Raw genomic sequence first — 23,156 nt, forward strand, 5'->3', positions numbered from 1 at the left:
AAACATCGATGAGAGAGAAACATCGATCAGCTGCCTCCTGTACACTCCCCACTGGGGATGTGCCCGCAACCAAGGTACATGCCCTTGACCGGAATCGAACCTGGGACCCTTGAGTCTGCAGGCCGACGCTTTATCCACTGAGCCAAACCTGTTAGGGTCTATCTGGTATTTTTTAAAAAGATTTTGTAAGACACAAAGCTTTTGATTAAAAATTTATTTATTAAAAATATTTTCCTCCAATTCTGATGACATATCAAATTAAACAAGGAGGTTACAAAGCAATATATTGAGCTGATCTGTTTATATAGAAGGTGATAATGACCTCATTAGCTCTTTCGTACATTCTACGAAATAGTGGAATACAAATTCAATTCATTCACTTCACAAAAGGTAAACATAATTGATATACTTCATACCAAAAATCTTTTATCAAGCTTGTCTTCAAATCTGTTAAAAATTCAGCTAATATAAAACGATATTGACTTAAAAGAACATCCAAGCAATGCTTTTGGTTTTCCTGTTTTTTCAAAATTCAGTCAAGTTTCTGCACTGCTCACTGAGCACCACCGGAGGTCCCTCCGAGCTCCCAGCCTCCCCATGACGGTGACGGAGGCGGAGAGCTCGAGAAACGCCGCCCGACCCCAGAGCTCCGGGAAGGAGTTTCTGACAGGCTCCGAAGTTCTGAGAACTTCAAACTCACACACGGAGTACAGACACCGACCAGCGGCTTTCGGAAATGTGCACACGCCAAGGAACCTGTGGAGCTGGACACTTTGGGACAAGAACTGCTCTCTTTCAACGGGTCAAGCAGTCAGTCTTTTCTCCACAGTCTCTTGATAAGCGACAAACCTCCTCAAGTTCATCTTCACGTTGTCGAGGACGCACAGCTGATCTGGACTGTATTTGCCTTTCCCTTCTTTTCGGATCTGCCAAAAGAAAACCACACACGAGTTGGTGTAAGTTACTAATTCCTTTACGTACAGACAGCATTTCGTTTTGGGTGTATTTATTTTCAGAATGAGACAGCTGCTGGAACTGGGTGAAACATTTTCATTTTTTTTATTGTTGAAATTACTACAGATGTCTCTCTTCTTTTCCCATTGCCCTCCACCCCCATCCACCCAGTTCTCACCCTGCCCCAGGCCTTCAATCCTATTGTGTGTGTCCATAGGTCATGCATATATGCATAGATCTTTGTCTAATCTCTTCCCACCCCTCACCCCCTTCCCTCTGAGAATCGTCTGTCTTCCATTTTCATGCCTCTGATTCTATTTTATTCACCAGTTTATTCTGATCATTAGATTTCTTATTCGGTTATTTTGATTTTTAGATACAATTGTTGATAGGTGTGTATTTGTTGCCATTTTGTTGTTCATCTTTTTTATCTTTTTCTTCTTCTTCCTCTTTTTAAAAAATACTCTTCAATATTTCATATAATACTGGTTTGGTGATGATGGACTTTAACTTTTTCTTATCTGTGAAGCTCTTTATCTGACCTTCAATTCTAAATGATGGCTTTGCTGGGTAATTTTGGTTGTAGGTCCTTGCTATTCATCACTTTGAATATTTCTTGCCATTCCCGTCTGGCCTGCATAGTTTCTGTTGAGAGAAATCAGCTGACAGCCATATGGGCATTCCTTTGTAGGTAACTAACTGTTTTTCTCTTGCTGCTTTTAATATTCTTTGTCTTTTGCCCTTGGCATTTTAATTATGATGTGTCTTGGTGTGGTCCTCTTTGGATTCCTCTTGTTTGGGGTTCTCTGGGCTTCTTGGACTTATAAGTCTATTTCTTTCACCAGGTGGGGGAAGTTTTCTGTCATTATTTCTCCAAATAGGTTTTCAGTGTCTTGCTCTCTCTCTTCTTCTGGCACCCCATAATGCGAATGTTGGTTTGCTTGAAGTTGTCCCAGAGGCTCTTTACGCTATCTTCATAATTTTGGATTTTTTCTTTTGCTCTTCTGGTTGGGTATATTTTGCTTCCTCATATTTCAAATCATTGATTTGACTTTCAGAATCCTCTACTCTACTTTTGAATCCCTGTACATTATTCTTTATTTCAGTTAGTGTATGCTTAACTTCTGACCAGTCCTTTTCCATTTTCTTTGGAGGTTTCTAGAAGATTCCTGAGTAATTTATAACTATGGTTTTGAACTCTATATCCAGTAGTTTGCTTCCTCCCATTTCTTTCATTTGTGACATGTTTGTCTCCACATGTTGGCTGCTTCCCTGTACATTGGGTAGAGCTGCTATGTCTCCTTGTAGAGTGGCCTTGTGTATTAGGTGTTCTATAGGGCCCAGTGTCTCAGCCCCCCCCTCACCTGAGCTGGGAGCTCTAGGGCACCCCTTTGTGGGCTGTGAGTACTGTCTTGTTGTAGTTGAGCCTTGATTGCTGTTGGTATCACTGGGAGGAATTGACCTCCAGGCCAATTGGCTGTGAGGACCAGCTGCAACTATAGTGGGAGAGCTGCTGTGCAGGAGACACCCCTATGGAGCAGGACTTGCTTCAGTGGGGCTTCAGTGCTCACTGAGTCTGCCCCTTGAGTGTGTCACTTATGGATGTGAAGTGTTGTAATCTGGTATGGTCTGACACTGACCACTGGGTATACTGGCTCTTGGGTCTCTTAGGGAGGTGCAAAGTCAGCCACTGCCTGGGGCCACCCAGCAAGAGCTACAGAGAGATCTTTAGATTCCTCCTCTTTGTATTGGGTTTGGAAGTGCCCAGATGAGGCCCAGCTATGAAGCAAGGCAGGCTGGTGCTGGTGCCGGGTCTTGGGCCTTTTATTGATAGGTTTGGGGCTCGCTGATCCAGCTGCAGCTTGTTTGAGAGATTTTAGCCCGAGCAAGGACAGGCCATTCATACGCAAAAGCCGGTGCACACAGCTTGGGTGGGGTGTAAATTGGTTGAGGCTGGGTCTCAGGGAATCACCAGAGTAGAGCAAACAGAAATGACTGCCAGTCAGCCCTGCAACCAGGGAGGTCCCAGCATAGGAACAATGATCCCTGTGAGCACCTCTGTCTGGGAGAAAGCCGCCCTCGGTTCCTGCCCCGCTGCCAGACAGTCCAGTTCTTCCTCATATGTGTCTGTGTTCCCCAGAGCCTCGCCCCGGTGCTGGAGCTCAGAGGAAGCAGGACCTTGTAAGTTCAGTTCATGGTGCCGGCCTTTAAAGAGGAACAGCTGGGTCTCCAGCAGCCTGTGTCACTCAGCCCCAACCCGCACTGGTTTTTACAGCTCGTAGTTCTTCCTGCCCGTAGGGACTTGTTTTCCCAGTTCTGGGAGCCTGGGCTGGGGGGCTGGTGGGGGCTGGGTCCCTTGCTCCTCCGGGGGCCTCCGCAGAGATGATCGCCCTCCTGATTAAAAAGGAGGCACACGCGGGTGCCGGAACAGCCTGTTCTGTGCCTCCGCACCTCCTACCAGTCTCAGTGTGCTTTCTTCTTTACTTCTCTAGTTGTAGGACTTCCATTCAGCCAGCTTTCCAGCGGTTCTGGATGATGGTTGTTCTGTATTTTGGTTGTAATTTTGATGTGGTTGAGGGAGGTGATGAGTACAGGCATTTACCTACATCACCATCTTATTGTCAAGCCACCAGATACAACATTTCCACTTTCAAGATAAATGGAGTAACAGTATGTGATCCATAAAAATAAAGATCATGCACCTTTTAATGTAATTAAATTTATTGGGCTGACATTAACATTATATAAAAACAAACCGCTGTTAATGTTCCTAAACTGACACCCACTACAGACATGACAGTGGCAGAAGTTGGGCACAGCTTGAGTTTCTAGTTTCTTTTCTTCTGGAAAAGAAAACTTTTTGTTTTTTAATTGATTTCAGAGAGGAATAGAGAGGGAGATAGAAATATCAATGATGAGAGAGAATCATGTCACCTGCCTCTTGCATGCCCCCTACTGGGGATCGAGCCTGCACCCTCAGCAGGTGCCCTGACCAGAATCAAACGGTGACCTCCTGGTTTATGGGGTCAATGCTCAACCACTGAGCCACCCAGCTGGATGAAAACTACTTTATGTCTTAAAACTTTTTCAGGAAATTTAAATTTCTAGCCATACAATCATATCCACCTAAAACTTACCACAGAGTTCTCTCCATGAGGCCTGAAATTCTATGTTAAAAGCTTCTTAGATCAAATAAATGCATATTAAAAAACGGAAAGCAGGATAACTTTCCATCAAAACCTCTAGTCTCCCAAGATTTAAGAGGGAATATTGAATTTAAAATCTAAACGTGAAAAACACAAATATTTTTGTCTTAAGAAAATGACAATTTAAAAATTAAGATTTAGGTAAGAAGGGAACGGTAAATTTAAACCATGTGGTTCAAGGCTGTTGTAAAATCCTTGGTGTCTCTCCAACTGCCCCCAAAAGAGGTTTGGAAAATTATTTTTTGACTCAGAGTTAGCTTTGATGCTTCTGATGAAAGAATAAATAAAACAGCCAATGAACGTGGCGCCATTTCCCCCACCGACGGCCGGGCCGGGAGTTTGCCTTTTTCTCAGAGCACCAAAGGGAAGTATCCATGACAAACGAATTCAACTGGATGGACTGCAGGACACAAGATCAGGTGAAGATGTGACGAGCTCTGTGGGCCCCAGACCACAGCGCACCCACACAAGGACATCACTGTGACATCACTCAACGCACAGAAAGGAGAGCGCAGCTGCCATGTGGCTCAGTCTCAGTGACGGAGTGCAGCTGGGGGTGACTAGCGGGGACGCAGCCCGCAGCACTCAGCCTGGGCCCCGGTGCTCCAGGCTCACGGAGGCGCTGGGAGGGACCACACCGCCCCTCCCCGGGACGCAGAGGCGGAAGCAGTTCTGACTGACGGCCTCATACCTTCATCTTGAAGACTGGCTGGAACTCCTTCAGGGCAGACAACAAACGGATCTGCACCGAGGCCCTCTCCGCTTCACTCCCGTCGGCGAACACATCGAAGAGGGCGTCCAGGGCCTCTCCCACCACCACCAGCGAGGGGTCCTTGGTGGCCACCTCCAGCAGGAAGCACCCGATGGTCTGCGGCCGACAGAAGGCACCCGTCATCCGGCGCTCAGGGCCATTCCCAAGCACCGCTTCACGGCGGCAGCGATTTATGCACGTTTTACATCAAACACCAGGGGCAAAGGAGAGCTTTTAAAAGACTTAACACGTTTATAAATATACAAGTAAAATGTAAGCAAGATAAATGAAACGTATTAGTTTATATTCCTAAATAAAATGAATTAAGGTCCATAAATGATATATGAAAGATCAATTTAGAAAATTATTAAGTTTTCCTTGTCTCCCTCAAAAAGGCTTTCCCCATTGGTGTAAAAATGCATGGAAATATTATCTGTAACAAAAACTCTGCTTTTTAAAGTATAAGACAAACACTCACAGGCAATAAAAGAAACTGAACACAGCACAGTCTCAGGTGGCTCCGCCGTGCTGGCCTCTGAGACACCCACCTCGCCACTGCCCGCTGTCGGCAGCCCTCCCCACCCGCAGACGCCTCACCCCGTCTGGGGGCGCGCCCCTGGTAAACAGGTGGGAGAGTGGACGTGCTGAGAGCTCCAAACTGGCTCCACCGTGAGCGGCAGGGCGACTGCTCGGCCTCGGTTTTCCATCTGAATGTGCGTGTCTAGCTAACCCTTCAGGCAGCACTTCCACTTCACATCCTACACTTCAGGGTGCGTTTTACTAAATCCTCCAGGAAGCAGCTTCTTAACATGATCTCGTCTCATGACGTCCACCGACGCTTTTGAAGCCCCACACCCCACACCCCACTTCTAATCACAACCTTTTAGGTCGGAAGCCACTGAGTTACCTTGAGCGTTTCAAGTGCACCATCTTCTTTGGCGAGGACACTGCCCGTGATTCCCAAAATGCTAACCATGTTCACTCTCACGCCAACGCTGCCACTCTGGATGCCGGCTCTGCACAGCGTCATCAGCTGGTCGGGGGTCATGCACTGTTGGAGGAGGAGACGAGCAATTAAGGCGAAGCTCAGCCAACGCCATCCCCCCAGGCTGCCTGTCCTCAGCAAAGACGCTGCTACATTTCTGCTCACTCCCAGTACAGCTGGCCGTGGAGCTAGGGGAGGCCGGCTGGTGGCACTGTCGCCGTCCACCCCCGTCACCGTGCGCCTGCGGAAGGGCTTCCGCTCCCACTAGTCCATTCGAAGGTGTCCGTTCAGTGCACACAGACTAGAGATTCCCACTGCTTTTCATTTCTTGTTTGAAAACGTGATAGGATCGCGTGGCTGTAATAAAACCTGGCTGAACCTGTGCGCGGTAAGAGCACTCCGAGGTGTTACGGCGACTACGAAGGACTGTGGAGCCATTAGCTGACATGACGTTTCGCTGTGCAGGGATGCTTCCCCGTGTAAGCTAATCTGAACACGCGGTGGACGCGGTCCCGGGAGGGTGCGACGTCCTGCTGCCTGGAGGCCCGGGACCTGGACGTGACGCCCTGGGTTCGAGTCCCAGCCCCACTCCTTCCTCCTGGCGACCCAGCCCCCTTCCTGAGCCCTCTGAACCCCCCCCCGTCTCCCCGTCAGCAACTTGGGGCGATAATCGTCACAGAGCTGCTAGGAGGGTGAGACAGCACACACACAGCTCTCACTGCATGTGGGCTGTCCTCCTACAGAAGAATCCTGAGCTGCTCTACATCATCGAGCTCATGTCTGAACCAGACACCAGTCGAATGGAAAGGCTCCACTCTCTGGCCTTTCAGAGCGGGCAGGCGGTGGGCAGCGTGCTGCGCCGTCTGACTCCCGGGTAAGTGCCCAGGGTGTGTGTGAGCGCCACCGGCGGCAGGACAGCTGTGGCCGGGCCCGGAGCTGTCCGTCAGCAAGTCCAGCCTTCGGTGTCCTCTGCTAACGAGCACTCGGGAGCCAGGCTCCTGCCAGCTCCAACCCTCGAAGCCCAGGCCAACACACAGCCAGCCCGAGGACGTACGACCTTAACACAGAGGGTACTTTCTTAGTCACTGAGCCCGAGCCTGAGCAGTTCCTCTAACATCCGCTGGCCCTGTCGATGGCCGCCTGGCACCATGGCACATCAGTGAAATGCCTGCGGTTCCTGCCAGCCCTGCAGGGAGGGTCAGCCACGCGACAGGCGGGCATTCTTCCCATCCCCACGTCACAGAATCAAAAGTTACGTTCCTGGAAAAAGGTCTCCAATACACAAAGAAAAGCTTGAAGAGTACATATGAGAAGCCAGCAGCACACACTGTATTGAACATTCCCAGTCAACTCTGGGGCCAGGGGCAGCGTGGGATGTGTGGGAGGCCCTGGGGGCGTGGCCAGGGAGTGCCCGGGAGGAGGTCCAGGCGCTGGGAAGCCAGGGCCCTGACACAGCGAGGTCACCGGAGTGGTGACAGGGGGGTGGCAGAGGACTGACCGTCAGGGAGCATGCTCTCAGACCACACATCGCTGATAGCCAAGCAATGGCCACTCATTTTTGAGGCTGGGGTAATGGTATTGTGGTCACGGTTTTAAAAAGTTCACTTAGGGGTGAAATAACGTGACTTGCGTTCAACTACTCCAGGAGGCAACCACGAACGTGTAGTGGGGGCAAATGAAATGGACACGGGATGCTGACGACTGTTATAACCACACACCACCATCTCTGCTTGTGGGAAAGTCTGACAATTTCCTGAATAAAAAGTTAACATTTCAAGGAAAAGGCATCTCGCACTTTTCCATTTCAAGGAAAAGGCAGAGGTGAGGTGGATGGCTGTGGAGGTCAGGAGGGCGTGCTTGAAAACGTCTGTAATAAAATGCTTTTAAGGAGACAGATGGTGAGCAGAGAAAATCTTTACTCACTGATGTCAAGAAGTTGCACCAATAAGAACGCCTGTGGTGAGGCAGCGGCGGGAGGAGGGGGCAGCAGCGGTGGGAGGAGGGGGCGGCGGTGGGAGGAGGCACCTCTGCTTTCCTCACCAGGCCTCGGAATGGAAACAAGCACCCCCCAAGCAGTGAGGTCACCACTTGGCCTCCCTGTGAGGCTCCTGGCCGGCTGCGCAGAACTGTGCACATCTCACCTGAGCAATGTTCTTGGCGGCCATGGTCTGCAGAAGGGCCCTCAAGGCGCTGCTGATGGCTTCCAGGAAGTCCGCGTGCTTGGCGAGGTCTGAAACAGAGGAGGTGTGAGGGCCTTCTCCAAGGCCAGCGGCTCTGGGCAAAGGGGACGATCCAGACCGAGCGCGGGAAGTGGGACACAGGCCATCGTCATAAACACGCTGCGAGATGGAAGCCGAGCTCCTGGGAAGGCCCGTGCGACCGCACACTGACTCTGAAAGACGGCAGCGACTGAAACGACCGTGACAAGGCGTGCTCCCCGTTCCTGCCCCTCGGAAGGCCCGCTCTGAGCGGTGCCCACAGCAGGCCTGGCGATTTACCTGGCTGAGAGAAGAGCAGGGTGGACAGGTGCTGCGCCAGGGCCTGGAGGGCCGGCGCCCCGCCCAGGTGCTCCACCTCCAGCAGGGACACGAGACTCTGGAGACACACGAGGGCTCGCCACTGCACGGTGTTCATCCTGCAGCGGAAGTGGGAGAACGCCGTCTGCTTCTCTACCAGCGCCCCCTCGGACCCCGGCCCACTGCTACCCCGCGCTCCGGTGCTGCCTCGGGGCGTCAGGGAGCAGGGGAGGCAGCCAGCACAGACCCCAATCACACTGCCCGAGCCTCCAGGCCCCGAGGCGCAGCCCACTTCCGGGCATATGGCACAGGCTACGGGCAAGCACATCAATTCACGTCCCGTTTAACAGTGTTTAAAGCCAACGACTGTGCAGCCCGGTGAGAAATGCACACGCTGGCACCCTCACAGCCCCGTGCCTTCCCGTCCCTGCCCCGCTCCACCTCTCCGACCCCTGAAGGTCACCACGCCTGACTCTGATGGGAAACAGTTCCTTACTTTTCTTCACAGGTTTACCACCTACGTACGCATCCCTGAACAAAACAGCCTGGTGTCACCTGCTTTTGAACTTTATAAAAACGGAATCAGCCCTGCTCAGTGGTTGAGCACTGACCTATGAACCAGGAGGTCACGGTTTGATTCCTGGTCAGGGCACAGGCCCAGGTTGCAGCTCAACCCCCCATAGGGGGCGTGCAGGAGGCAGCCAGTCAAGAATTCTCTCACCATTGATGTTTCTCTCTCTCTCCCTCTCCCTCCCGCTCTGAGTCAATGAACGTATATTTAAAGAAGCACCTGAAGCAGTGCGTATGTTCCTGTGTGCCTCCCTTTCCGGCGCGATGCTGGGGACAAGATCCAGCTCGGATTCTGCCTGCATTCCACTGCATGACAATGCCAAATGCATGGACCCACTCTGCTGCCGATGGACCCCCCTGCTGAGCACACGCTCGGGTCTCCGTGCCCTAAGCACACGCCTCTCCAGGGCACACACTCGGGAACAGAACTCGGGAACCGGGGCTGCGGCACCTCCCACTGAATGGTCCACCTTTCGCAGCACAGCAGCGACAAATGGTTTTGAAAACAGACAAGGTCTTACTTTCTAACCAAAGGTTTCCACGTGGGGCTCCTGGAACACACGTCCACTGCAGCGCTGCTGGGAAAGGCAGTTTTCTCAAACACCTGGACTTGAAAAGGCGGAGAGCAGAAGTTAAAGAGTAGACTCTTTCTACAGCGCCCCCCACAGAGCCAGCGCGGCAGGCCGCTAAGGGAGACGGCCGTCGGCTGGGGCTGCCTCAGCCCACTTCCAGGCCTGCATTCTGCCTAGCCCCCGGTTACCCAGGTGAGCTCACTTCCCCTGCACACAGAGCGAGCAGCCTCCCAGGCCTTCCCCGTGCTGCACGGCGAGCCTGGCCGGGGAGCCAGTACCTTCCTGGGGATGTGGAAGTTGGTGAGGGCGGCGTGCGTCTCGTGGGAGAGGCAGAGGGGAGATAGCAGCTGCCCCCCGCCCTCGCCGAGGGAACTCTCCATGAACGCCTCGCTCTCGTCACTGCTGGAAAGCTCTTCCTCCCACTCGTCGTCCGAGGGATCTGTGGAGTGCAGAGCAGCGGGGCTGGGGTCGGGAGCGCGGCCTGGCGGGAGCTGTGGAGCCCAGGGGAGCAGGGGGCGGGAACGAACCTTCGCTGCAGCACATGTTGACGATGATCTCCAGCGCGGTCTGCTGCGCCGTCAGCAGCGCCGTGGCCTCTCTCAGCTCCTCGTTAGTGGGCTAGGAAACCAACAGCAGCTCTCAGCGTCGGGGAAAGCATTTTTTTAAATAATATGTTTTCATTGATTTCAGAGAGGAAGGGAGAGGGGGAGAGAGAGAAACATCCATGATGAGAGAGAATCATTGACTGGCTGCCTCCTGCATGCCCTCTACTGGAGATCAAGCCCGCAACCTGGGCCTGTGCCCTGACCGGGAATGGAACTGTGGCCTCCTGGTTCACAGGTTGACACTCAATTAGCTAGCTGGAGAGACGGAGAAATACTCAGGCCCGTGAACTGAATTCACCCTGAAACTTAGCCGGGTATGTTAAGAAGTAGCTGAGCACACTGAGGTGAAACAGAGCATTCATTTCAGACGCCAGGCGCTGATACAGGACAGTGACAAACCCGCTTTCAGATGCCCGATGTCTCCTCGGGAAGGCCGCACTCCCGAGAACTCCCAGCAGCCCTGCCCGCCCTGGAGCTCGCTGAGGGGTGGGACGGCAGCTTCCTGGCTCCCCTGAGGATGCAGGAGGCATTCCTGTAACACTGAAGAGAGGGGGCTTCACGACCTTGTCAATTACCATTCTTAGGAGGAGCTGGATAGATTTACACGACCTCAATTCACACATCACCATGAAAAGTGAAACAGCTACGGACTTCCCAAAACCGTGCATAAGCTAAAAATCATGTAAATTTTATTGTCTGAATGGCGGGTGCACTATAATTTATTAAGCATTTCACTAGTGTGGAATATTTCAGATTACTTGGGATATCTTACTTGTCAGATTTATGGGTCAGAGCTAAAAACTAGAGACCTGCCCGGCTGGTGTGGCTCAGTGGTTGAGTGTTGACCTATGAACCATGAGGTTGCTGGTTTGATTCCCAGTCAGGGCACATGCCCAGATTGTGGGCTGGATCCCCAGAAGGGGGAGTGCAGAAGGCAGCCAATGAATATTTCTCTCCCATCAATATTTCTATCTCTCCATCCCTCTCCCTTCTCTCTGAAAATCAAACATTTTTTAAAAAAATCAAGCAAACAAACTAACTAGAGACTGTGACATAGTCCCTAGAATGTATACACTTCCTTATTATGCTCCAGCCTCTTCCTGTGCAACAATGTAACTGTAATTTCGAACCATGCTCTTGAAAAATAAAGGCAAATGGCTAACTGAAGAGATGCAGCTCATTTAATATTTGTATTCCTTTTATTGCTGGCAAGAATGAATGTAAAAATCATTCCTCTTTGCTGTGAGTATGGTCCTCAACCAAACAAAAATGTGTAAACGAGACAGGCTGTTGTTGGGCTCTTACCCACCTAAAAAGGCACGCAGATCTGGCCTAGAAGCATCTGAGTGAACTTTGGCCTTTCCATGCAACTCTCCTGCTCAGAACATATCCCTGCTTCTCACTGTCATCCAAGTGACAGAAGGAGCCACTCTAGAGGCAATGTTATGAGAGCAGAGATCTGCTTCAGAACACTGGGAGTGGAGGGGAGTGGGGACATCGATGAGAACAGACTGCGGTTTGACAGCTGGCAGCTGTGGGCGCGGGGCAGCGAAGGCCTTCTTCCGCCTGTTAAACAACAAGCTGCATTGCTTCTTTCTTTACACCCTGTGACGGCAGCTTCTTGCGGTAAATGCTGCGCCTGCAGGTTCTGGTTCTAAAGGACTCCTGCACAGGCCCTGGGCAGTGAGGAAGACCGGAGCTGACGGCTATACGTCTGTATTCCGGGCACGTACCAGCATGATGGCTGGCAGTCAACGGGCACCTACACACTGGCCGGCCGACTGGTATGTTAATCACCCAGTCGACTCAGTTATGTCAACAGACTTTAAAAAGCAAGCTTCTGTTATAAGAAAACACTGCATTTTATAAGCAGCAAAGTTCTATTTTTAAAGAATACTTAGGGGAGTAAATCTCTAAATACAAGTTAAGTATCCATACTTTTTGTTGCTGTTAATCCTCACATGAGGATATTTTTTCCATTGCTTTTCAGAGAGAGAGGAAGGGGGGATGAAAGGGGGGAAGAGACACACATCGATGTGAGAGAGGCAAGACACATCGAATGGGTGCCTCCCGCACGCACCCCGACTGAACCCGCCACCCAGGTACGTGTCCTTGACTGGAAATGAACTTGAGTCACTTCAGTCCGCGGGTAGATGCCCAAACCACAGAGGCAAATGGCCAGGGCGACACTCTATGACTTGCAAGAAACTTAAGGGCAATGTCCACCCCACACCTGACACGGCTTTGCACCTAACAGCTATTCAGGGGCTAGAACAGTAGCCCTAACTACATTTTTCTTTTGAACACCACCAATTCATGTTCTGCGAGACTGTGAACACAACTAGCTAGTATGCTGACAGATTTCTTTTCAGGCGCATTTCAACGGGGGAATTCTCACTGGGCACAGCCTTATCAACACTCGAAGGCACTCCCAGCCTCAGTGTCAGGTCGTTTGACACGAAGGAGGACGGGCTGGCCTGAAGCTGTACAGTGTGGGGACGTCCGTGCCTTCTTCCAGCTCAGGCCTCCGCCCCTCCGGGATGGCGCCAAGCAGCCTCCAGCGCCTCCTGCTCTCACCACGCTGGCGCGGCCCAGCCTCTAGGCGGCCCAGGTGCCTGTCCAGAGTGCTGACAGCCTCTTCCGTCCTCCGCCTCCTCTACACACACAGCTCCCGGGAGGCCTGCACCCAGCCCCTACGGTCCCAACACAGGCATGCCAGCAAGTCACTACCGCCTGCCTCTCCTCCCGCGATGGAGGCGGTCCCTGAAGACAGGAAGTGCGTCTTAATCACCTTTCCTTGGTCAGCACCTGGCCCAGAGCCTGGCATCCGGCAGCACAGATGTGCACCTGAATGAGCAGGCTCTGGTCCTCCCTGTCGCCCTGACCACCTGCTCTCCTCCTTGGGAGCGTTTTCTCTGCCTACCAGCTCGACTAAAATGTTTCCCGCACCCTCACGCCAACGTCACATCCCCTGGCAAGAGCGATCCCCCATCACCCAATCAGCAAAACCACCAGCCATTGTTCATCTTCCCGATCACCCAGCCTCTTCTGTGAGCAGCAGTGGGCACAGGATCACCTGGCCTGCTACCTGGTAAGGCTCAGCACTAAGACAAAAGAGACGAGGCCTGGCCAGCGGAGCTCAGTGGCTGAGCATCGACCTGTGAACCAGGGGGTCAGGAATGGATTCCCGGTCAGGGCACAGGCCTGGGTTGCGGGCTCCATCCCCAGTGGGGGGCATGCAGGAGGCAGCCGATCGATGAATCTCTCTCATCATTGATGTTTCTATCTCTCTCTCTCTTTCTTCCTTGCTGAAATCAACAAAAATGTATTAAAAAAATAAAAGAGACAAAGATGTCCTGGGTTGGACAATCCAAGCAGAGTGAAAGTTCCTCTAGTTGGGTAAGTTGGGAGGCAGCGTGGGAAGGCACTGAGGAGACACAGCAGCTGGGAGATGACCGTGTGTTTCTGAAGTGTTGTAACCCTTTGCTCTGTCCCATCTTTGAAATCTTCTGTATATAAACGTTTCATTTTAAACAGGATTTCTTTTCCCTTTAGGAGTAGGCATGCAGCACTGATTTTTACTGAAATTCACTTTCTCGTTAACTCTGCTCTCACACTTTCCTACAAAACTTAGGCTGGCTCTTGAAAGAAAACCTCTGTGTGACCCATGTCGGAAGCACCGACCCGACTTACCGGAAGTAAATCCGAGATCAAAGTTTTCCTCCTGACCCTTCTCTTGGGAGGAGTTTCTTCCATCTCGTCGTCTTCGGTCAGACCCACGCCGTTCGCGTTCTCCAACCTTTCCTCGGTCTCCGCGGCGGTTCTCAGCCTCTGCGTCTCGGCCTCCTTCATCTGAATGACCACTGCGCCGGCGTCCATTTCCAGAACTTCGGATAAGATCTTGAGGATGGCGCTTATGATTTCTGCTTGACTCTTGGACGGAATAATGTCCTTTAGATTCCAAACTGTGCCTGGGAACAAATGAGCGCAAGGACAAAGGAATCGCCTGTGAAGCCTTTTGTTAATTACGGTTTCCACAAGATCGGTTCTCTAAGCTCAGCTGTAATTTCAAAGTCTTGACCCCACTGCCTTTGCTTGGTTTCTGGGAAATGGCAGGAAGCTGTGCAGAGGCAGCTCCTGTTACTACGGCCCTCGGACCTCTCCCTTCCTTGGCTCTCAGGCCCTCCTCTGTACGCCGCCTCGCAACAGACCGGGAGCACGATCGAGTTTCTCTGAAAATGATAACTTCATTTGCCTCTTTCTTTCATCTCAACCTGAGCTGCTCTCCGAGGCAGCTTCTTATATTCCAAGGGTGAAATGGAATGTACTAAAAATTCCAAGGTCTCACGCACAGACCAATCACGCAGCACAATCACATCAAAATGGAACAGGAGCTACCATTAAGTACCGTAGTTAGGCCAATTGTTTAAAACGTGACTGTTAAAAATGCTTCCTGGGCACATACCCAAAAGAATTGAAAGCAGGGGTTCAAACAGATATTTGCATCCAAATACTCACGGCAGCATTATTCAACAGCCAGACGCTGGAAGCCACCCAAGTGTCCATCCACAGATGAATGGATAAACCAAACGTCGTACATACAGCCTGGCCAGTGTGGCTCAGTGGTTGAGCACTGACCTATGAACCAGGAGGTCATGGTTTGATTCCTGGCCAGGGGCATATGCCTGGGTTGCAGGCTGGATCCCCAGTGAGGGCCGTGCAGGAGGCAGCCAATCAATGATTCTCTCTCATCATTGATGTTTCTATCTCTCCCTCTCCCTTCCTCACTGAACTCAATAAAAACGTATTTTTTTTTTAAGTGAGTGGTCATGTCTTGATGCCCACAGCCCATTTCTGACCTTCCTGGTTAGTAAGGGGACCCTGAGAGCAGCATTTCTCATCAGACAACAGTATCTGTTACACTGAAAACAAGTTGACTCAAGGAGGCTTCCCAGCTATGCACACCACTTGAATTCAGGGTCTCCACTTCAATACTAAAAATTTCAGAACAGCCCTAACTGATTTGGCTCAGTGGATAGAGCGTCAGCCTGTGGACGTAAGGGTCCCAGGTTCGATTCCGGTCAAGGGCATGTACCTTGGTTGCAGGCACATCCCCAGTAGGGGGTGTGCAGGAAGCAGCTGATTGATGTTTCTCTCTCATTGATTTTTCTAACTCTCTATCCCTCTCCTTCCCTCTCTGTAAAAAATCAATACATTAAAAAAAAAAATTCAGAACAGACATAATAAGCACAGATTGGATTGGTGAAATCAAGGAATCTCAGCCTCCTATCTCTACCACAGGTTACTGAAAAGCACCCTGTCACAGCTGGCTAAATTTTACCTGCCACCAGTGTCTTCAACAGGATGTACGCCATGGAACTGACAGGAGCCCGCATGGCGGATTCCAGCACATGTAATGCTGAGGCACCGAAGGATTTCAGTAGCTCTGGGTTATCTTCAGTTACCGTCTGCAAACAATATGCTAGGAAGACAAGAATGAAATGCTCACAATGAATTCTGCGAGGGTAACTTACACCAAAATAACTCCATTTAACTCCTCCCCTGAATTCAAACAAGACAAATAAATCTCTGACAAGTCTAAAGACACAAAAATAGAAGTGACGTTTTCTTCTAAAAGCTAAGAGCTAACTTTCCTGAAACTCTTATTGTAATAAAAACCGTCCTCTGAGATTAAAAGTCACCTGCCAATTTCCTCGTTCCACTGTTTATAAAACTCCACATTTACTCACAGTCTCCCCCGTCAAAGAGTCCATTTTAAGAAAAAGATTTTTAAATTTTCCCAGTAGTATTTGTCCCCCCACCTCCCTTTTTTATTTTTATTTTCTGTGCTTTTAAAAGTACCCATTAGAGTCAAGAGAAACATCATTAAGGGGAATGCACTCTGTCCTTGCCAGGAGAATGCAGAGCTAAATAAAGGATGCCTGCCGGTATTATGGGCAGAAAAGGAATGCTTTTCCTCAATTATTTCTCCGTTCTACTCCAAGTTCTCCGGTTTCGGTCTCCTACCTCACCAATAGCTCTCGAACCCCATGGACAGGAGGAGGGGGGTGGGGCAGCTTTGCCATCCCACAGAAGGGAAGCAGGCCTGCGAGAAATTTCAATCATTTGTTTTCCTCCCTCAAAAAAAAGCAAAAAAAAAAAAAAAAAAAAAGCCCAGAATTACAGTTTTATGCTAAAAGTAGGAGACAGCAGCCCGGCTGGTGTGGCTCAGTGATTGAGCGCCGACCCATGAACCAAGAGGCCACCGGTTCGATCTCGGTCAGGGCGCATGCCTGGGTTGTGGGCTCAATCCCCAGTAGGGGTGTGCAGGAGGCAGCTGATCGATGATGCTTCTCTCTCATCAATGTTTCTATGTTTCTATCCTATCCCTCTCCCCTCCTCTCTGTCTAAAAATCAATAAAAACATGTTTTTTAAAAAAGTAGGAGAAAGTGGTACAAGGCCTTTAAATAGGTCCAGATTCCAATGACCTTTGGCTGCGAGGCCTGGCAGCTGTGGGTCACTGCTTCTCCGTGAATGGGAGACGGGGCTCAGGAAGCGAGAGGCTTCTGCGAATGGGAACAGCAGAAGCCACACAGGCTCAATTAACTGCCTTCCTCCCTGTCCGCGTGCAGAGCAGGAAAACTGACTGTGTAAGTACTGACCACAGATTTTAAAAGATTCAGGACAAACAGGACTCAGCTATGCATTTGCACACGAGAAAACATGCTCTATCTGAATAAACATTTTCATGTAAGGCGACACATACGTAGATCATCACCGTTTCTTCACTTACCTGCTGAAATGGCCAGGTCAACATTGGTGGGAAACCTACTTAAATACTTCACTACGCTCTCCAAACACCCTTCTTTGTTGAATACAGACACGGCTCTGTCACTGCATTCACTGAATTGAAGGGGGAAGAAGCAGTTTTACTATTCACGTTTCCACATTAAGAAATCAACCACAGAAATTCATGGAAAAGTCAGTCAGGTTTTAGAACAGAACCAGAATTGGAGTCAAACACCCGCCATTTTTATGGACGAAGAAACCACTGCCACCGTATTCTCTGGACAGGAACACGGCCGGTGTCTGCGTCTATTTCTCTGTCCCAGTGGGCTCTTTCTGCCCCTCTCTCTACCTGCACCCCATCTTCTCACCGGCGGTCAGAGCTGGAAGAGCTGAGAAACTGCTTCCTTCCAGATGAGAGACCCAGAGGTGAGGGACCTGTCCCAGGACCACACAGTTTGTTAGTGGTGGCTCCTTGGGTCGGCCAGTGCTTTCTACCGGGCCGCAGTGACAGTAAGTTAAAAGGCCTCTGTGCTTATCCCCAAAGGCACGCATTTTAAGAAAGTAGAGCCCTAACTGGTTTGGCTCAGTGAGTAGAGTGTCAGCCTGCGGACTGAAAGGTCCCAGGTTCGATTCCGGTCAAGGGCATGAACCTTGGTTGTGGGCACATCCCCAGTAGGAGGTGTGCAGGAGGCAGCTGATCAATGTTTCTCTCTCATCGATGTTTCTAACTCTCTATCCCTCTCCCTTCCTCTCTGTAAAAAATCAAAAAAATATATTTAAAAAAGGGTAGAATTAATTTTAGCCATTCTTTTTAGACTATTATAATCATAACAAGCAGAATTTACAGTCTGCAATGGAGATCCTGCTCTAATATTTTCAAAAATCATACTGTCTGTTAATAAAAGAACCAGAATTAGTGATATCACTGCTATTAACATATGTACTAAATACAGGGTAAACAGAGCTAACTGTAACAATGACAGCCATGTTTCCAGAGAAAGTATTGCCCCATACATACCACATGCACATATGACACACTAATAGCTAAGCTGGCTACGTCACTAAACCCAATCCTACGAACTGAAACATAACCTGTTCCTGTCTTCCTCTCTCTCTAGTTACTGCACACCCTGAGCCTTCCCTCAAGAAGCCCACAGTCAAGTCAGGCACAGTCAGGAAGGTAAGCACACATGCACCGAGACAGTAAACATACACATATATGAAAGTATATTTACAACATAAACTACAAAGCCAACGTGGAAGTGGCAATGACACAGAGAGGGCTCACAGGCAGCAGGAAAGAGATCACTGAGGAGACCACACTTTCAGGCTCTTCCCAGAGAAATTTCTAGAGAATCTCCAAGTTCAACAATTTCTGTAAGTTAAAGGTACGTGGCTCAATGGTTGACCTATGAACCAGGAGATCACGGTTTGATTCCCAGTCAGTCAGGGCACAGGCCTGGGTTGCAGGCTCGAGCCCCAGTGGGGGGCGTGCAGGAGGCAGCCGATCCATGATTCTCTCTCATCACTGATGTTTCTCTCTCTCCCTCTCCTTTCCTCTCTGAAACCAATAAAAGCATTTAATAAATAATAAAGTTGCATGGTGCACCGCTGCTGTCTCCTCACATCGGCTCTCCCGTGCTGCTGGGGCGTGCGTGCACTAGTTTCCCATGAGCCAAAGGCAAGTTCGGGCTGCTGTGTCGGCAGCTTTTCAGATCCAACTGAACCTTGTCTTCTAAGAAATACCTGTGCTTTTAGGCCAGAAGTTACAATTGCTGCCGACTGAACTACGGCAGAATCGTGCTAAAAATGGAGAACATAAAATGGGGTAGAAAAAGGAGATCCAGGTTGTGTTTCTAGCCATTTCCACTCCTAAGAGCAAGCGCAGCCCAGGCCACGGCTGCTGCAGTCCTGGAATGGAGCTCCTCCCAGGCCCCTGCTTCCCTGTCGCATGGCAGCGCAGGGTGGGGGAGTCAAGCACCACCGAGCTGTGTGGTCCCGGTCTCGTTCCAGATGCCAAACCAAAGCAGCGACTGCACTGGGGCCTGCTGGCTTTAAGACAACTGCCACTTAAGGTAGCCGGGTGGTGGGGGGAAGGGTGTGCGGTACGTGCCAGTGGCCAAGACTCCCCGTATTTTGGTTAGTAGTAACGACTGGGGAGAAGAGCAGAAAAGCAGGAAAAGATGCAGTGATGAGGGAAGGGACTAAGCCGGGAAGGAGGACTCAGCACCTGACTTGACCGCCTACCCAGGGTCAGCATCCCGGGCTTACAGGCGCACCAAGGAGAGCAGAGCATCCTCTGGGGCTGAGCAGCGCTGCGGCGGGGGCGGGGGCGGAGGGCACCTTACCAGATATTCCACAGCACGTTCACGGCCTCGTTGGCTATGTTCTCAACAGAACTTCTGTCCTGCTCTTTCTCTTCCCGGGGAGGCACCTCGTTTGAATCCAGTCCAGCGCTACACTGTAACCAAATATCAAAATTAGCACCCGGTTCAAAAGAACAATTAAACCAAACAGCTAACAATAGCAAAGAATCTCAAAAACTAAACATCAGAAATTACAGTGCCTAATAAGCCTGCTCCCCGCCTTTGGCAAGAGATACAGACAAGAAAGGGTCACAAGTCATTGGACAAACTAGTTATACAGCACTGCACATGGAAATGAAAATGTAGCCCTGGCCGGGTGCTCAGTGGTTAGAACGTTGGCCTGAGGATCAAGGAGTCTCAGGTTCGATTCCCAGCCAGGGCATGTACTTGGGTTGCAGGATCCCTGCCCCCATCGGGGTGCATGCGGAAAGCATCCGATTGACATGTCTTTCTCACATGGATGTTTCTCTCTCTCCCCGCCTCCCTTCCACTCCTCCACTCTCTGTGGAAATCAATGGAAAAAATATCCTCAGGTGAGGATGAACAAAACAAACAAAAAAAATGAAAATGTAAAATCAATACAAAGTATTTTATCTAATGTGATAAAGACAGTAAATAAGGCAAAGAAAACCAACACATGGCAAGGTCTAACATCTACACAGTACCTTCTAAATGCCGGGCACTGGTCTAAGCACTTCACATACATTAAGTCACTTAACCCTCACCACAAACGACGGAGCAGGGGAACTATCATCCCCCGTCTCCCACTACCGGTAGGAAATGGAGGTACAGAGAGCTGCTGCGGGGGTGCGTGCTATGTGGTGCAGCTGGGATTCAGACCCTGGCTCCTAAGCGGGTGCTGGGAACCACCCTGTGGTACTGCGCCTCAAGCATGATCCACAGCATCCCCTAAAGCAGGGCTTCTCACCTTGGCACGGCCGGTGTTTGAGACCGGACGAGTCTCTCCTGTGGGGGGCTGACATGTGCACTGCAGGAGGTTTAGCAGCATCCTTGCTCACTACCTGCCAGGAGCAGCCCCAGCCCCAGCTGTGACCATCAAAAATGGCTCCAGACTTTGCCAAATGTCTCCTGTGGGGCAAATCACTCCTAGTAGAACCACTGCTTTACAAAGGAATAAGACTGGTGCCTCTCATCAGAACTGGATGACCTTGAGATAGCACTGAGTGAAAATTACCCGTCAGGACAGCGTCGTGGATCAGAGGCACGCCAGGGAGAGAACTCCTTGATCCCGGAACTCGTATCATGCAAAAAAGTTACGTGATTAAAATGCATGATATTAAATTTGGGAACTTAATGTCATCTTTCAGGCAAAAAAAAAAAAAAAAAATACAGATATTTTACAGATGCCAAGTGGACTGCTGTGAGGGTTTAACAGTATGTAAAAGAGCACCTGGTGCATAAAGAAGTAATGCTGCCCTAGTCGGCTTGGCTTAGTGGATAGAGCGTCAGCCTTCAGACTGAAGGGTCCCAGGTTCGATTCCGGCCAAGGGCACATGCCTGGGTTGTGGGCTCGATTCCAGGTAGGGGTGTGCAGGAGGCAGCCTATCAATGATTCTCTCTCGTCACTGATGTTTTTATCTCTCTCTTCTTCTCCCTTCCTCTCTGAAATCAATAAAGAAACATATTTTAAAAAAAGTAATGCTTATTATTTTATTGTATGAAGTTTAAAGTCTAAAGGAGTGTGTCTTTCGTGTCAGGAAGGCCTTTTCCAACTAGCATACAGATAAAGGTAGTGGGGGCCAACTAGAGGCTGCTATCAACGAGGAGACCAGTGTTTCCAGGAAAAGAAACAAACTTCCCATAGGATGTTTTGAGGGAAGACAAAATAATACCCAAGTACTAACACAAAAACACACACACAAAACACGAAGTTTGTATACCAAACGCTCCATTTCACAACTGGCCCCAGGACACTGTAGAGACTGCATACCTCCCGGAGCAGTGGGACCAGGGGCGTCATGATGTCCTTAGTCACCATGTCATCGCAAACCTCAAAACCTCCACAAGCACTGAGATTCCTACACGAGAAATTTAAGACATGTGTTACTTTCAGAGCACATCACAAAACACCAGGAAGCTCTCAAATGAATTTGTTTCTAACCAGGATTAAGGTTTCCCAGACGAAATTGCTTATCACTTTGGTAAGATGTGGCAGAACCAATCCCTGGATTCCCACCCGTTCTGACCCCTGTCCTACACGATGTAAACCAACGACTTAGTCATGCAACAAGCCCATCTGAGAAGCACGTGGGTGTGTGCCTATAGGGATGGGGCGGGGGAAAGACTTTTCCTATTTAATGCGCGTAAATCACAGCCTAATCTTACGTGAAGGGACCCTGTCTTGGAACCTACTGAGAAGGCCATCCCTGAAGCACCCCTGACCTGCTAAGTCAATGGATGAAACACAATCCGTAGAGACAGAGCTGTAAGGACGACAAGCACTAACATCTACTCTTGCCCCCTCTACAGTCCACTGGCTGCACAGCCACCAGAGTGCGCTTTTGAAAAGGAAAATTGGATCATGCCACTCCTGCTTAGAATGAATTGGTCCTTTAGCCCTGCACCCCCAAGCCCTTGTCTATCTCTCCAGCCTCCCCTCCCACAACACCGGCCCCTAGCAGACTCAGCCACACTAACCTTCCATCCTTTACCCGTGCCAAGGCCTCTGCGGCCTCCCTTTCCTGTTCCCGCCCCCCCCCCCTCGCCCCCTTTCTGGCTCTCTCCTCCGTCAGCTGTCACCTAGAAGGCATCCACTTTAAAGTAACGTTTCACCCCCAACTCATCCTCCTCTGGGTTTTCTCCAGAGCACGGCTCACTATCTGCTCTCTGTCGCACCAGCACGGGCTCTGCGGCGGCAGGGATCTCGGCTCTCTTGCCCAATGTGCTGCCTGATTAAAATCCCCTGCACCCAGAAGCCCTGGCACATTTATACTGGGGGCGTTTCCTGAATCTCAGGACTCTGGAGGGTTCCTGGAGAGGGAGAGGGGACAATGTGCGCTAGGCTCTGAGGGGAGGACGCTGGGCAGGTGGAGGGGAGGACGCTGGAACGGGTGGGAGACTCAGGGGTCTGAGTTCAAATCCCTCTTCTGCAAATGGGGGTGGGGGACGCCTGGGCGGCTCAAGGCGCTCGCGCGCTGCCAAGGACAGGTGCACCGAGGATGCAATGGTAGAGCGACGGTGCGTGGCACACAGAAGGCGCAGGCTGGACGCACTGCCGCCCGGACCCGAGGCCCCGCCCCGGCCGCCCTTCCCGCTCACCTGAGCGCGCCGGCCGCCGTCTCCCTCACCGCCAGGCTGGGGTCGAGCAGCAGCGGCCCGAGGCGGCGCACGGCGTCCCGGCGCGCCAGGTCCGGGAGCACCGGCCGCTGCTGCACCAGCCGGGCCAGCCCCGCGCACGCGCACTCGCGGACCTCGGCGCTCGGGTGCTGGAGCTGCGGAAGGGAGCAGGGTCAGAGGAAGAGCAGGGCGCAGGCGCCGGGGACTGGGCCGCAGCCGGCTCCCCTCGGCCCGCCCCGCCCCTCGGGCCCGCGAGCCCGCGCCCCACCTTTTCCAGCAGCTCCGCCGCCGGCCCGTCGTCCTCCTCCAGCTCAGTCCCATTCGCCGCCGCTGCCAACTCGGCCTGACAGTCGCCGGTAGGGGAGAACTGAGGTCTCTTGAAGCGCTTCGTCCTGCTCTTGCCCATGGCAACGTGAAGACCGAGAGGGGGCGGCAACGGCTAGGCGGTGGCGGCTGCCCGGCTGGTGGCAGGGCCTGGCCGAGGCGGCGGTTCGCGCGGCGGCTCACCTGGGCCGGCTGACGGCTGGAGCCCACATGGACAGCA

At 51.1% G+C, this 23,156-nt stretch overlaps 1 protein-coding gene across 2 annotated transcripts; it reads right to left on the reverse strand.

Annotated features, from left to right (window-relative positions):
- Positions 1–212: 212 nt before the first annotated feature.
- HEATR3 (HEAT repeat containing 3) lies at positions 213–23,156 on the reverse strand. Of its 2 annotated transcripts, none has more exons than XM_079800049.1 (15): positions 22,881–23,156; positions 22,595–22,767; positions 21,267–21,354; positions 19,298–19,410; positions 16,954–17,063; positions 15,501–15,641; positions 13,853–14,130; positions 10,082–10,172; positions 9,833–9,993; positions 9,504–9,586; positions 8,395–8,531; positions 8,038–8,288; positions 5,819–5,962; positions 4,852–5,028; positions 213–926 (listed from the first exon to the last, which is right to left on the reverse strand). In XM_079800049.1, exons 1-15 carry the CDS (start codon positions 23,016–23,018, stop codon positions 804–806), a joined length of 2,208 nt encoding a protein of 735 aa, XP_079656175.1. In that variant the 5' UTR covers positions 23,019–23,156; the 3' UTR covers positions 213–803. The 2 variants fall into 2 exon arrangements, with proteins under 2 accessions (XP_079656175.1, XP_079656176.1); XM_079800050.1 differs by having other exon boundaries at positions 216–926; positions 8,038–8,126.

The sequence above is a fragment of the Cnephaeus nilssonii genome (genome assembly GCF_951640355.1).
Source record: "Cnephaeus nilssonii genome assembly, chromosome: 20".
NCBI classification, from domain to species: domain Eukaryota; kingdom Metazoa; phylum Chordata; class Mammalia; order Chiroptera; family Vespertilionidae; genus Cnephaeus; species Cnephaeus nilssonii.

Bases quoted from the DNA above. Each gene is read 5' to 3' on its own strand.
- HEATR3 (XM_079800049.1), bottom strand. From the start codon at position 23,018: ATGGGCAAGAGCAGGACGAAGCGCTTCAAGAGACCTCAGTTCTCCCCT. The intron at 21,355-22,594 runs GTGAGCGGGAAG...TTTCTCGTGTAG, and splicing joins ACGGCGGCCGGCGCGCTCAG to GAATCTCAGTGCTTGTGGAG. The intron at 9,994-10,081 runs GTTCGTTCCCGC...TGCACTCCACAG, and splicing joins CAACATGTGCTGCAGCGAAG to ATCCCTCGGACGACGAGTGG.